Source organism: Podarcis pityusensis (genome assembly GCF_964106645.2).
Source record: "Podarcis pityusensis genome assembly, chromosome: 3".
In the NCBI taxonomy this organism is placed as follows: Eukaryota; Metazoa; Chordata; class Lepidosauria; order Squamata; family Lacertidae; genus Podarcis; species Podarcis pityusensis.
Genome location: NC_138026.1, coordinates 2,552,721 through 2,568,520, shown reverse-complemented (window position 1 = coordinate 2,568,520; position 15,800 = coordinate 2,552,721). Strand labels below are relative to the sequence as shown.

Below are 15,800 nucleotides of genomic sequence, written 5' to 3'. Positions count from 1 at the left end.
AGAGAGGGAAAAATAGTGGAAGTGAACAGCTGGCTTCGCAAATGGTGTAAACAGGAACGGTTTGGATTCTTAGATCACGGACTGCAGTTTCTTGAAGATGGACTTCTGGCAAGCAATGGGCTGCACCTCACAACGGTTGGGAGAAATGTTTTTGCCAAAAATCTCAGAAACCTCATCAGGAGGGCTTTAAACTGACTAATGTGGGGGAGGGAGACAGTGCTCCTGAAGGTAGGCGTCTATCAATTGATGAAGATGATCATCCAAATGTCATAGACCAAATGGAGCAAACAGCACGCAGACCTAGTGGTGGGAGGAAAAAATCCTTAAATAAGAGTCACGGGGGAATGATTAATGGACTTCAGTGTCTGTACACTAATGCGCAAAGCATGGGAAATAAACAAGATGAGCTTGAGCTCTTGGTACAGCAAACTAAATATGACATAATAGGCATCACTGAAACCTGGTGGGATAAGTCCCACGATTGGAATGTAATAATGGGGGGATACAATCTATTTCAGAGAAACAGACCAGACAAGAAAGGAGGAGGAGTGGCGTTATATGTCAGGGATGTGTATACCTGTGAAGAGATCCAAGATTTAGAACCTCAAAGCCAAAGTGAGAGCATTTGGGTCAAAATTAAGGGAGAGAAGAATAACAGTGACCTCATTGTGGGAGTTTACTATAGATCCCCAAGCCAAACAGAGGACATAGATGATGCCTTCCTGGAACAGATGGCCAAGCATGCAAAAGGAAGGGAGATAGTAGTAATGGGGAACTTCAATTACCCGGATATTTGTTGGATGTCAAACTCAGCCAAGAGCATAAGGTCAAACAGATTCCCCACTGGCCTTGCAGACAACTTCATTGTCCAGAAAGTGGGAGAAGCAACAAGAGGAACAGCCATTTTAGATCTGGTCCTAACCAATGTTGATTAGTTAGTGGTTAGTGGGATAGAAGTGGAAGGATCATTAGGCGCGAGTGATCATGCTCTTCTGAAGTTTACTATACAGCGGAAAGGAGCAGCCAAGCATACTAGGACTCAATTTCTTGACTTTAAGAAAACTGACTTCATAAAACTTAGGGAAGTGCTGGGTGAGATCCCATGGACAGTAATACTAAAAGGAAAGGGAGTTCATGATGGCTGGGAGTTTGTTAAGAGGGAGATAGTAAAAGCACAACGTCAGGCAATACCAATGAGATGGAAACATGGAAGGTGCCTAAAGAAGCCAGGGTGGCTATCTAAAGAACTTTTAACTGAGTTAAGATTAAAAAAGGATGTGTACAAAAAATGGAAAAGGGGGGAAACCACCAAAGAGGAATTCAAGCAAATAGCCAGCACGTGTAGACACAAAGTCAGAAAAGCTAAAGCGCAGAATGAACTCAGGCTTGCTAGAGAGGTTAAAAGCAACAAAAAAGGCTTTTATGGGTATTTTCGTAGCAAAAGGAAGAACAAAGAAACAGTGGGGTCACTCAGAGGAGAAGATGGTGAAATGCAGACATGGGACACAGAAAGGGCTGAACTCCTCAATGCCTTCTTTGCCTCAGTCTTCTCCGATAAAGAAAACAATGCCCGACCTGAAGAATTTGAAGCAAATGATTCAGCAAAGGAAACACAGCCCAGAATAACTAAGGAGATAGTACAAGAATACTTGGCTAGTTTAGATGTATTCAAGTCTCCAGGGCCAGAAGAACTGCATCCAAGAGTATTAAAAGAACTGGCAGATGTGATCTCAGAACCACTGGCAGTCATCTTTGAGAATTCCTGGAGAACAGGCGAAGTCCTGGCAGACTGGAGGAGGGCAAATGTTGTCCCTATTTTCAAAAAGGGGAAAAGAGAGGACCCAAATAATTACCGCCCAGTCAGTCTGACATCAATACCAGGGAAGATTCTGGAGCAGATCATTAAGCAAACAGTCTGTGAGCACCTAGAAAGGAATGCTGTGATCACCAATAGTCAGCATGGATTTCTGAAAAATAAGTCATGTCAGACTAACCTGATCTCGTTTTTTGACAGAATTACAAGCCTGGTAGATGAAGGGAACGCATTGGATGTAGCCTACCTTGATTTCAGCAAGGCATTTGACAAGGTGCCCCATGATATTCTTGTAAAGAAGCTGGTAAAATGCGGTCTTGATATGCTACCACTCAGTGGATTTGTAACTGGCTGACTGACCGAACCCAAAGGGTGCTCATCAGTGGTTCCTCTTCATCCTGGAGAAGAGTGACTAGTGGGGTGCCACAGGGTTCTGTCTTGGGCCCGGTCTTATTCAACATCTTTATCAACGACTTGGATGATGGACTCAAGGGCATCCTGATCAAATTTGCAGATGACACCAAACTGGGAGGGGTGGCTAACACCCCAGAGGACAGGATCACACTTCAAAACGACCTTGACAGATTAGAGAACTGGGCCAAAACAAACAAGATGAATTTTAACAGGGAGAAATGTAAAGTATTGCACTTGGGCAAAAAAAATGAGAGGCACAAATACAAGATGGGTGATACCTGGCTTGAGAGCAGTACATGTGAAAAGGATCTAGGAGTCTTGGTTGACCACAGACTTGACATGAGCCAACAGTGTGGCGCGGCAGCTAAAAAAGCCAATGCAATTCTGGGCCTCATCAATAGGAGTATAGCATCAAGATCAAGGGAAGTACTACTGCCACTATATTCTGCTCTGGTCAGACCTCACCTGGAGTACTGTGTCCAGTTCTGGGCACCACAGTTCAAGAAGGACACCGACAAGCTGGAACGTGTCCAGAGGAGGGCAACCAAAATGGTCAAAGGCCTGGAAACGATGCCTTATGAGGAACGGCTAAGGGAGCTGGGCATGTTTAGCCTGGAGAAGAGGAGGTTAAGGGGTGATATGATAGCCATGTTCCAATATATAAAAGGATGTCACATAGAGGAGGGAGAAAGGTTGTTTTCTGCTGCTCCAGAGAAGCGGACACGGAGCAATGGATCCCAACTACAAGAAAGAAGATTCCACCTAAACATTAGGAAGAACTTCCTGACAGTAAGAGCTGTTTGACAGTGGAATTTGCTGCCAAGGAGTGTGGTGGAGTCTCCTTCTTTGGAGGTCTTTAAGCAGAGGCTTGACAACCATATGTCAGGAGTGCTCTGATGGTGTTTCCTGCTTGGTGGGGGGTTGGACTCGATGGCCCTTGTGGTCTCTTCCAACTCTATGATTCTATGTTTTCCCTAGGTGGTTGTGATAGTGAAACAAGTCTGAATGCCCCTCTATAATTTACAAATGCAATTCAAAGTACCTCAAACAATCATGAACCCATATGTCTCTTGAAAAAGAGAGATAAGGAAATCTGCCTGCAAACCAAGAAGTTCAGATACTTCTTTTGGTAAAAGTGATAGCCAACAGATATATGACCTTCAAGCTCTCGTCTGTCTGAAAGTGCACTGAATAATAGCACTGAAAAAAGTATCACTTTCTGTCTGTATATTTTGTAGCATATGGCTGTCAACATGACAATTTATAGGTAGAGAGATTTTAAATATGAAGTAAACAGGACTCAGTTCAAGCATTGAAATCAATAAAGTTGCATGCATATACATGGTCTCATAAGATATGTAGTGGGCAGAAGCAGAGCTTGTTCCAAGTTTTGATGCTCCCCTGAACAATAAATTTTAGCCACCCCAGGCAAGAAACCTACCTGTTCTGTACTGTGAGTGTTTTGCTTGTTCACTTCTACAATCTTTAATCTAACTTCTCTGTCAATTTTTCAAATGCTGGGAGATCTAGAGATGGGTGGTTTGAAATCATGCCTAAACATGAATTATATGAGTGGCACACTCGCACCGAAATATAGCACGTGTGGGAAAATTATGTCTCTCCAGATGTTGCTGAACTAGTATTCCCATTATCTCTAATGCATTCTGGGGCTGATGGGAGTTGCATTTCAGCAACATCTGGAGCACCAAAGGCATTACGTCCAACTATCAGGCAGAGAGAGAACCACCAGTGAATGATGAGAATAAGACTGGTGCTCAGTTCAGAGGGCTCCTCATAGATCTATGGGTGCCATAGATGCTAGAGCCAGCCATGATGCACAGGGACACGCAAGATATTAGGAATAAATATGGGGAAATGTGCATGCACAAAACTGCATACATGTGTTGGAGGACAAAATGTGCTTGAATCATGCCATTGTGGACATTCACTGGTCATCAAGGAGAACATGCAGAAATAAACAGCACAAACAGGCTTATACAGTATCCAGGTGATACTGGAAGGCTTAGGATCTTATACACTGCCAATGAAGGAGCATGTACAATCACTTGTTTATACTGTAAATTTGTGTACATTCTCCAACCTGGCCTCTAAATGTGTACAATGGTCAGTGATCGTGCATATTCTGTATTCAACACACACTAACATTGCCATCAACAATGGACTTTATTTACCATACCATAACCTGGTGCTGCACAGCATTTAAGCATTTGAGTCAGAAAACCCCCCACCCCACCCCAGGACAAATCTAACCTTTACCATGAACTCACTACATGGCCTTAAAGTAGCCATTCTCCCCGCAACCACTCTTCCTAATCTGCAATTTGGAGCTAAATACAGGTTGTAACTGTATCTGTTTTGTTCTTTCATTTTTTTGTTTTATAATTCAATAAAATGCTATAAAAATAATAACTCAGGTTGTAATGATTACTGAGTGTATGCAGGGGTGGACTTTGGTAGTATGGTACCCTGAACAAAGACAATGTTTGGTGCCCCCCCCCCAAATATTTCTTATTTTCATGCCCTCCTACCTCTTGTCTGCCGTTCTGCATATGGTCTCAAGTGGGCAACATCACAGCTGCAGCAAATCAATCATCAGTCTGACCAGGGCCTAACTTTGAGTATGTACCAGTATAAATAATAGGTTTTATTATTATGTTTATTTTGTGGCCCCTCGTCTTGACATCCTGTGCAGGGAACCACCCACACTGCCCTAAATCTGGTGCTGGTGTATGTAAAGTTCATTGAAAATTCAGTAGATTCTGCTAGTCATCAAAATTGGCAAAGAATGATCTATGAGCAAAAGCTATAGTTTAACACTGCCCACAAATCTGAATTTATCAAACTGATGTTGGCACACCAAGGAAGGAACAAAGGGTCCACCGTAACAGTAAATTTAGATCTAAAAGTATTCACATCCATGTTCCCTTGTACATATGCATATTCAGATAAATTAAATAGAGATTAAAATTGCTTGAAAAAAGATTGATAATCTTCTGAAATCTCCTGTTATTGAGGTTATATTCCTCGTTAATAAATATTGTGGCATGGTTCTAAAGAGGACGTGAAATGCTACAGGACACTCCAAGCTTTGAGGCTTGGGAAGGCTAAGGTAGGAAAAGAGACCAAAAAGCCTCTGCAGCTGCTGCTGGTGGTGGTAGTTGTAAGTAATAGTAGGGGTAGTAGTAAGATTTCTAACTCGCCCTTCATCTAAGGTCCCAGGGCAGGTGATGATTTAAAAATACAATATACTGAAAACAGTTTAAACATGCTGAACATTTCAGAACCATGTCCTATGAAGAAGCAAAGATGCACAGAACAAAGGCACTCTAATACTTATTGGCTGGCCCTGCTTATTGGTGGGTCTCACCACCCTTCTTATATGTACTTGTTTTTTTTGTGGGGAGGGAGAATATGCTGGCAATAGAAAATATTTTTAGTTATTTATAACCAACAAGCAGTCTTAGACATGCTCATTGACCATGTAAGCGTATTCCTGGTGCTGAACTGATAAAAGGAGTACTGCTACGCCCCCCCTCGTTTTCAGTAAGAATGCACAATGTTTAGAAAATAATCTGTGCCACAATTTTAATTTATAAACCTTTCCTTGTAAATGAAGAAGTCTTAGAACCTGCCTCACCAAGAAGTCCAGTGAAGGATGATGTGTGATATGTAAATGAGCATTTAAAATCCTTCCAAAGGAAGACAATGAGAGTAATGAATATTGGAAACAATTTGCATGTAATTGAATCCAACAGAAATTAAGTTTTAATTTGTTCGAATTCTGAAATGCATATGCAAATTTTTAAGTATTTGGAATATCGTTGGAGCATTTACTTAACATCAAGCAATTGTATTTAAGCATAAGAACGGTTGATGAAAATAGGTTAAATCAACTATAGTTACCAAACATTTGCTTTAGGGCTTACATGATCACTTTTAATTCAGTTATTTCATTTAATATTTCAATTTAATAGTTTACTCTTTCATTCATTTTCTAGGCAACCTGCCCATTTCTTAAGAACTAATTATTCATAAGAAACAATTTCCTCATAAATTCTCCTATCAGCAATTTTTGGAACAGAAACAATAGTCTGGTTTTACAAAATTAAAAACAATGCTACTCACACTGTGTAATATTTACTTTTAAACTCAAGATAACTAAAAAGGGAGAATGGTTCAGTAACAGATAATATATTATGATGGAATATCAATTACGTTTAGAAGGAAAAAAAGAGATCAAAAAGTATTTGAAAACAGACTGCTTAATCTGATAAAAGGAATGACCAAAAAAAATGACAACAAATTTGAAAAAGTATTTCAAGAGATTTAGAGCCCTATTTTTTAAAAAAATAGTGGTGTATTTTGTAGTTACTTACAGTAAATTCCTATACAAATAGAGCAAAATCAGCTCCAAGTAGAATGTCACTGCATATTTCACTGATTGAGCAATAGAAGAAATTCTATTGAACATAATTCAATTCACTTTGCAGGGTTTAATATTTACCACAGACCAAGCCATGGTACTGTCATCAGATAGTATGCAAAGATATGCACCCTAAATTTCAATTAAATTAACATTTGAATATTTCTGAAGTGTGCATAATCAGCTATAAGCACTTAAGGTACAGTCCACCCCCTCCTGTACAACCACGATATTACCAACAGTGGCTTCATTGGCACTGTTCAATTGACACAGGCTACTTGTGCCCAGAGGCTGAGTGGTCATCATAGCTGGCAACCTTCCCTTTTTTTGCTGTAAATTCCCTTATTCCAGCGCCGTTTCCCGCTGCTTCCCGCTGCTATCCCGGATTGTTAGATATCCTGTAGACTGTCCCCAGGACAGGTGAGGCTGCTGATCCCTTATTTTCAAATCTGAAAGTTGACAGCTATGGTCTAGATATGTGAAATGCGCCTGTGAAGTCTTATTTCTGATCAGAAATTATTTCTCATACAAGCTTTGTTTTGGAATGATTATTTATGTGGTGTGGAAACTAAATGTCAGCCCTTACACAAATAAACATACACTTCAAGGTTACAAGGATGAGCACCCTCCATCTACTACTCAGTGCTCTGAAGATCTCACTGCCCTTTATGTGGTCAGGTGTATAGTTTATAATCCTCAATCTCACAGAATCACAGAATTGTAGTCCAACTCCCTGCATTGCAGGAAATCTCAACTAATACATCCATAACAAATGGACACCCAACTTCTCCTTAAAAAGCTCCCAAGGCAGTCCGTTCCACTGTCAAACAGCTCTTACCGTCACTGTCAAGAAGATCTTCTTGATGTTTAGTCAGAATCTCCTTTCTTGTACCTTGGTGTAATTGGGTTGGGTCCTGCCCTCCAGAAGAGGAGGAAACAAGCTTCCTCCATCTTCCCTGTGACAGGCCTTGAGATATTTGAAGATGGCTATCGTATCTCCTCTCAGTCTCCTCTATACCTATCTGGACATAAGGACTGCCCAATACTAATTGAAGTCAGCATCTGTGGAATTTGTTGTTATTGCTGTTAATGCCAGATAATGAAATATATTTCTTTTCTATGTTATATTTGCAAAGATTTAAGAAGTGTGTACTGGATTACCATCACACTGCTTTCTGAGATTCTAAAGACGCAAAATAAGGCTTTCAGTCTTGGTCTGAATTAGTGGAGTGTGTGCACACCCTTTAGGGCGGAAAGCAACCACTACAATACAATGTATGTGTATATCCTGCCTTTAGAACACTGGTAAACAGTGTGACGATGGCATAGTGCAAATAACTAAATGAACTGACGGGAATGTATCTCAGAAAGCACACTGAAATGAAGTCTAAGAGTATCAGTACAACAGAAGTACTGTACAATTAAAAGCAAGTGAGAAATAGTTATTTGAATGAAGTAGAAAAAGTGCAAAATGTGGAAGGCTTTGCCAATCATCCCAAGGTCCCTTGTGGTTTTTTGGCAGTTTTTCTTCTTGCTAAGCAATTGGGTAGAATACTGCCTGCTTGTCATCTTTGCATAAGTAAGACTGTCAAAGCGGCTGCATTCATTTTTCCTTTAATAGAAGAGAGACATTCATAGGGTGGGGGGACATGCAATGTTTCAAAAGTGGGCAGGGAAGAAGGAGTCCTCTGTAGAGCCCCCCCCCCCTTCTAGGATATTAGGCTTTGAAAGGAATTAAAGCTGGTTTATTGTTGAAAAGATTTATTGTTGTTGCAACGTCCAAATTCTGTTTCTGCATTTCTCACATGAACAGACCGAGGAGCACAACATGGTTTTGAACTAGTTCCTGTGACAGTAGTCCGTATGAAACGAGCTGTTAAAATGGTGTTCCTATGGATTAAGGAATTTTCTGTATGACACCATGCACTTTACTATATATATTGCAGTGGTATAGAGAAAAACGTATAAAAATCCCCCGATCAGTGTGACTGGAGATTAATAGATTACAATGTGACAATAGTTGATGCTGGGAACAATTTAAAGGCAACTTCATAGGATGTCCATTTCACATGCACTAAATCACATATAATTGAGTAGCCTCAGTTTCCTTTTATGTTGTTGTAAGAATGAACGCATTTCCTTTTCACAGTTTGGCTCTTTTAATTTTGGCAAAGTTCTGAGACGCTTAATGAAAGAGACTGAAGAGGTACATAGAATTATTCAATTAAAATTATAATTCAAACAGTAAAGCTGTAGCTGCTTTCAAAATGTATCTCATACGTTCTTTTTATTAGAATCTCCTTTCCCTTTGAATTTCCCACACTCCTTATCATTTTTATTTTCCTCTAAGAGAAAATATTTTGTTGCCATAGCAATCTCTTGTAGGGATGTTGCTAAAATGGCTTTCCTTCAGGCTTGTAAATGCTGCAACTAACATCCCCACTGCACACAACTCCTCCCTATCTCTTAGGGTCCTCAACCTCTTACTGTTTAGGAACTCCTCAATAGTCTACCTTTATCTTAAAATACAGGCACACTCCAACATTCTCTTCCAAAGTACTCTGGGCTGAAAACAGATGTTAATTAAAAATGCTGATAAGAACCGATGACACCTGTTGTTTCACACTTATTTTGCTCAACCCTGTCTGTTAAATCCCAGCTTTTATTACATTAATTCTCTTCAGCTTTTCTTCTGTTCCAGCTTTAGCCCTCTCACTCTGGTGATCATGTAAACTTAACAGTATGTCTTGAAAGCTACATTTATTGAGCAAACATATCAGCATGTCTACACACCAAAGGCAGCACTAAAGCAGAGGGAACTAAGGTTAGGGATGAGTAGCTGCTTCTACTAAAAATCCCTATTGTGTCAAGTGTGATATCTCATCAGTTTTTAAAATGTAGATCAACATTTGGTAGTAAAAATTAAGAACTCAATGCACTTTTTCATGGTTGTAGGACCAGCTTTTCCTTAGACCTCTGGACAATAGTGGCTACAGATGCTTTCAAACAATTGAGCACATTACACCAAAAGTTTCACTCGTTTACAGTGAACCTATTCAGACAGCATCAGGGCCTGCTCCAGACAGACCCCTCCTGTGTGCCTTGACTGAAAGGGGGTATATAAATGCAACAAATAAAAATAATAAAAATACAGGGAAATAAAGTCCGTGCCTTTTTTCTCATACTTTTGCTAACTGATGCTTCAGTATGTTATGTAACCCTTCTCCACACTTGTGTTGATGTCATGAAATCTCCCTAGCTTTGATCATTTTTTACATGGGTAGCTTATGGGTAACCTGAACTGGGAGGATGTTTCAAAAGATGTGGGAGATAATAGGAGAAGCTGCCACCATTGCCAGGTTGAGCACATTCTAAGAAATGCTGTCTACATGACACAAGGTCATCATTTCTTTGGTATACACATTATCCCCAAACTCAACCTCTGACTTTCCAGAATATCACTTGCTAAACTGCAAAAGAAGACCCTGGGACTCCTGCCATGAAGTGGGCAGCAGCTATTGCCTTCAGCTGCATGCCAGTTTTTACCTTCTGGTAAGCTAGCAAAAGTCTGGATCATCAGTTTACTACCAAGTTAGCACTACTTAAAGTATTTGTTATATCCATTTTGATTCCAGTGAGCCACCAAGACTCACTGCATAGCCTTTGCTTTACTTTAATAATGGAGCTTGATCATAAAAATGGATGCTTTGTGCCCCAGATGACAGCAATCTTTTAAACTCTTGCCCCCTTTTTGTTGCCAAAGAGGTACCGAATGGTCTTGATCTCAAGTTATACAGACAAACGAGGAGAGGTACTTTAAGCCTGCCTTACGAAGTCCATTAACTACCTGTACCCCTTTCTTCCCTCACTGGTCTCCCAATTTCTCCAAGGAACACCCCCCCCCCGCCCACTCCCTCCTTTTAGTGCTGTGGACAATCCCCCCCTCACTTTCCTCTTCCTTGCTCATTCCCACTTCTCTCTGTCAGCTCCTCTTTGTTCACTCTTATTCATTCAATCCCCTTTCTTTCTATGTTCTCTACAACTTTTTAGAAGACATTTTCCTTCGTCTGTCTTCCCATTGGTTCTTTCCTCCACCTTTTCTGCTTTTTACCATTCTATTTTGTGCCAAAGATTCACCTTAAGGACCACTACTCATATCCACCTGGTTCCAACCATTTGCAAGATCCCTGCCCCAGAATATTCCTAATTGGATTTGAATCTTTTCTATCTATCTGTTGCCACTTCTCTTTTCCCTTTTGTAAAAGAAGCCTCAACCCTCCCACCCCTTCTCCTTTACAAACTTCCTAGACAACCTATCAGTGCCCCCAAACTCACATTCTTCCTCCTTGGAAAATGGCTTCTAAGCACCTCCATGCCACACAGAAACACTACCAAGACATTCTCCTGGTGTTTGCAACTTCTGGCGAGTTACTGAATCCACCCTGTGTCAGTGGCGGAGGAAGGGGTGTGTGGTGGGTGCGGCCTGCCCTGGGTGTCATCCCTGAGGGGGGTTGACATTGCCGCCCTGCCCCCCTGGGACGCTTCCGCGGGCAGCACCCTCCTGGGACGCTCGCCACTCACCACGGGCGGCACGCCCCCTGGGCTGCTCGCCGCTCATGGCACCACCCCCAGGACGCTAGCTGCTCGGACACTCGCCGCTCACCGCAGTTGGTACCCCCGTGGGCACAGCATGTGCGCTGCTCCAAGTGCCAGAGCAGCTAGCTCCGCCTTTGCTCTGTGTTCATCACTCTTCAGTTCAGCCTTCTCTTTCGGTCAGAATTCTTTCCCCACTATCCCTCCCTTCCACACCTTCCCTATATGTTCCTATGTACTCTTTAGACCAGTTAACTTGAATGACTGGCTTTAACTCTATAAATGCCTGTTGCTAGGGTTGCTTAAGAAAAACTGTTCCAATTAACATCTCTTCAAGATTAATATATTAAAAGGGAAAATTAGAATATTTAAGTTTCTTAAATTATTTCTCTCTGTCGTTCCTTGCCTCTGTTAACCCTTTATGGGAATGCTCTGTGGTCCCTATTAAAAGATCTTAAAGACATGTCAAGGTTGGATGCACATTTTGCACCTGCTTGCATCTAAATGGTACATTTGGTACATTAACCATAAAATTAAGAAAGTGGCCTAATATAAGGGGTCAGTTTTGAAAACTGATTTTAATGTTGGGGTTGAGACCTGAAACGTAGATAATATAATCATTACATTTAAAGAGTGAGGAATAAAATTGACCAATTTTAGAAGTTCAGTGTGAAAAATTGTATTAGGCCACACAACGCTAATTTACATTTTTAGTATCCATTAAACTCAGCGCCCGCTAACAGTTATATCTTTTAGTCTAAATACAGAGCATATCCACAGAATCACTCACTTCTCTATAAAATTGAGGAAAGATTCACTTTTAAAATGTGATTATAGCAAAACAAATGAAAACAGCGCCTTATCTACAATCAGTGCTTTTTTCTGTGGGTACTCTGGGACACTTTTTTCTAGAATAAAAGCACTGTCTACAATGCATGTCTTGATAAGAAGGAAAGTCTAGCTAAACAAACAAAACTGATAATAAATGCTTTTTTCCCCAGGGCAATCTTTTAAGAAAATGTGCTAACCACATTAAAAGGACAAGGTTACTGAAATGGGTAATTAATTTGAAGTTAATAAAAAATTAAAGCTGTCATTCACCTGAGCAGATGGTGGAAGAATCTTCTTGCATATCTGCTGATCTGGTCCCTGTATTCCAACACAGTTGTCTCAGAGAGAGGCCTTGTTGGTGCATAGAAGGTTCCGAGGCTTGCCTCCAGCTGAGCTGTGGAGTTCAAACACAGCAGCAGTGAAACAAGTGAAACCCCTTCACCTATAAGAAACTGCTCTGGTTTGCAGTCAGTCAGGTTTTTCAAAGACAGACACAATGAATTCATTGCCAGGAACGTGAAGTAAAAAATGTGACAGCTGGTACAAAAGTAAACCTATGTACAACAACTGAGGCAGGATCAATGATGATCTGGAACAACAACAAAGCAGCTGTCAAAAGAACAGAGGCTGTTTCTCTAATTATTTCTATGTGGCAATAATGACTCATCAGCATGATAAAATATGAACAAAGTTCTTCCTTGTAAATATCAAGTTCCAGTTTACTTATTTGTCCTTCATAGCAACATAGCTCTGGCTTTTCTTAAGCTTCTCGATTGTGCCACAGGTCAACAGGTGAAGAACTTTTCCTGTGATGGCCCCTGGGGAATGGAATTTACCTCAACGCGTATTTCACCACCTCTGCAAGGAGCACTGACAACAGCAGGACTGCTTTTCTGCCTTCAGAATTATTCAGGGTGACTTAACATAGCTACCAGAAGAATGCTATCTTAATGAGAGTATATAATTGCTACATTCCAAAGTACTTCCGTCCCAATCAGCAGCAACTCCTCCTTTGTAGCATTTTTTAAAAGTATTGAATGTTTCTCTTGTCCATAAATATTTCAAGTTTTCACACCACAACTGTTCTCTTTTAGTTTGCACACAGCTGCCGGCCATGGAAGAAATAACTGCTTTGCGGGAGGCACCCACAGTAAGGTGCTTACAAAGACTTAAAAACACATTCGTTTGCTCAGGCTCACTGGTCCATTTTAGATATTGTGTATAATCACTGACAATGCTCATTGATGGTACCTGGTTTAATTTTATGTATATATTAATACTTATTTGATAGGTTTGAAAGTTTTTAACATTTAAGGATTGAAATTTTAGTCTGTAAAATACTTCAGGATGCTTGGATGGGAAGTGGTCTATAACTCATTTCAATAAATAAAACCTATTATGCTGGTCATTGACAGTAACAATGAATATCTTATTTGAATAAATAAAACTGAGAGCACACTATTTATTTATTGACCATCTTTTTGGGTGTAACACAAAAAAGAAAGCTTATAGTACACTAAGAAAATATGTTAAATAAATTAACCAATCAATAAAAATAATAAAATAATAAAATAAAATGTGGCATGAAAACTACAACATTAATAAAAGCAGGGGCTTTCACCCCATCTGGAGGAAGGTGGAAGTTCCTACAGTACACTCAGGGCTATCCTGCACGTAGTTTAAATAACTAGGCAAAAATATATTTAGGTTACATAAGGAATATAATGTGTTGGGATTAATGACAGGCCATAAACCAGGCATAGGCAAACTCCGGTCCTCCAGATGTTTGGGACTACAATTCCCATCATCCCTAGTTAACAGGACCAATGGTCAGGGATGATGGGAATTGTAGTCCTAAACATCTGGAGGGCCGGAGTTTGCCTATGCCTGCCATAAACCCTTGATTATAAACACTTGCATGCATAATGCCATTTTGAGATCCTTCCTTCTACACTAGACTTTCCTTCAGTAACAACACTATTTGCTCATTCACTTATGCCTGAGATTATTATTTCCAAAATACAGCATTCTTACAATTTCCTCATTGTCACATTTTATGGGGTTGGTGGGGCAGTGATATTTAGCGCTTCTGTGGCTGGGATTACGGCATAAAGCTTTCAGAAGTGAACTGATAAATAGGGCTATTGTCTCACCAGGTACGAAGTGGTGGTTGGTTAGGCATGTAGCCCTGCCTTTCTACCTGCCTGCCCATCAGTCATTTGTTTTACTGCCCTTCCCTTGCCCTGCAGTGAAACTGTCAATTGGTGCTGGCAAAGTCCTGTCAGTTTTACCAATGTCAGTTTGTTTGCTTTTTAAATTAACACATTGCTAAGTGCACCAGTGCTAGTGTGCTCAGATATCCTTTTCAGGGAAAAAAGGAACATCTTAAGAAGACACACCCAAATCATCTCCACCCCTTCAAAGAACAGGACGAATGGTGAGTGCAGGGGGAACAGGGTAGACAGATGGTGCAAAGGTTCAGTGCGTCTGGCAGTTAACCAGAAGGTTGGTGGTTTGAGCCCACCCAGGGACAGCTGTGGGCAGCCTGGGGCAGCACACGTGCCCTGCACCCGGGGGGCGGGGCCAGCTGGCCATGGGGGCACCACGGGGCCTCTGAGGAGTCTGCCTGCCTCCTCCCACTCAGCCGCCCTACAGCTGAGGGGGAGGCAACGGGTGGACTGTTTGGGGCACGGCAGAGCCTGTGGGCGCTCAAGCCACCGCGTCACTCCCAGGAGAGATACGTGGCTCGGGCGTGCTGCAGACCCCGCGGTGAGTGCCGCCCGCCATTTTGTCACACACACCCTCAGTGGGGACACCTGGGGCAAAATGCACCTACCGCAGCCCCCTTGCTATGCCCCTGGCTGTGAGCAGGATTCCTGCATTGCAGGGGGCTGGACTAGATGACTCTCGGGGTTCCTTCCAACTCTATGATTCTATCAAGTTTCCCTAGCTTCCATTGCAAGAGAAAGCTTTAGGATTTGCTTCCCCCTTAAGGGGCACTGGAAGAGCTTGGGGATTCCCCCCTCCCCAGTTTTGTCCTAGCTCTCAAAAATGTACCCTTCTTGGGCTTTGATTGCCTCCCCTGCAACTGACTCACTGATATTTCCTAGTGCTGTTCTGTCATCAGCATCCCCATGGAGGCAACAGGTGATGTAACAACTTGCTTTAAGATTTTATTGTACTGCTTCTGGAATGAACTGAATCTCTTGCGCCTTACTTTTTACACAGACAACAGCCGCTGTCACCATTCTGCCCAGATAATGGGAAGAGGGGTGGGAGGCCACTGCCAGTAGCAGTCTTCAAACAGCTGTGGCATCATGCATTGCCTGGACAGCTTCCTCCAGACTGAGGTGAAGTGAAGGGAGTTGGAAGATTCCAGATATTGGTGAAATTGGCGTGGCCTTTTATTATCTGTGGCTGTTTAGAAGTAGGTTGCGCATTTTAAATATATTTCCTTCCCCCGTTTTTAATGTATCCATGGGTTTTTTTTGTTTTTGTTTGGTTGTAAGTCACTTTGGGTTGCCTTAGGCAAGATAAAGTGACTAACAGATTTATTAATGATGATGATAATGATAATAATAATAATAATAATAATGATGATGATGATGTCTTTCCTCCCTCTGCATTGTCAGTTTCACCAAGGAGCTCCGCTGACATTTGAAAACAATCACTTTCCTGGTCCTCCCAAACTGTTTCCTATATAGA

General features: G+C 41.4%; 1 protein-coding gene across 5 annotated transcripts in view; it reads right to left on the bottom strand.

The window, feature by feature from the left end:
• The window catches only part of WDPCP (WD repeat containing planar cell polarity effector), a 201,504-nt gene that overhangs the window by 79,343 nt on the left and 106,361 nt on the right, over nucleotides 1-15,800 (bottom strand). For all 5 annotated transcript variants that reach the window (XM_080997392.1, XM_080997393.1, XM_080997391.1 and 2 more), the window contains exon 12: nucleotides 12,366-12,489. In XM_080997392.1, the coding sequence (XP_080853518.1) occupies nucleotides 12,366-12,489 (124 nt within the window). The remainder of the gene's footprint in view (nucleotides 1-12,365; nucleotides 12,490-15,800) is intronic.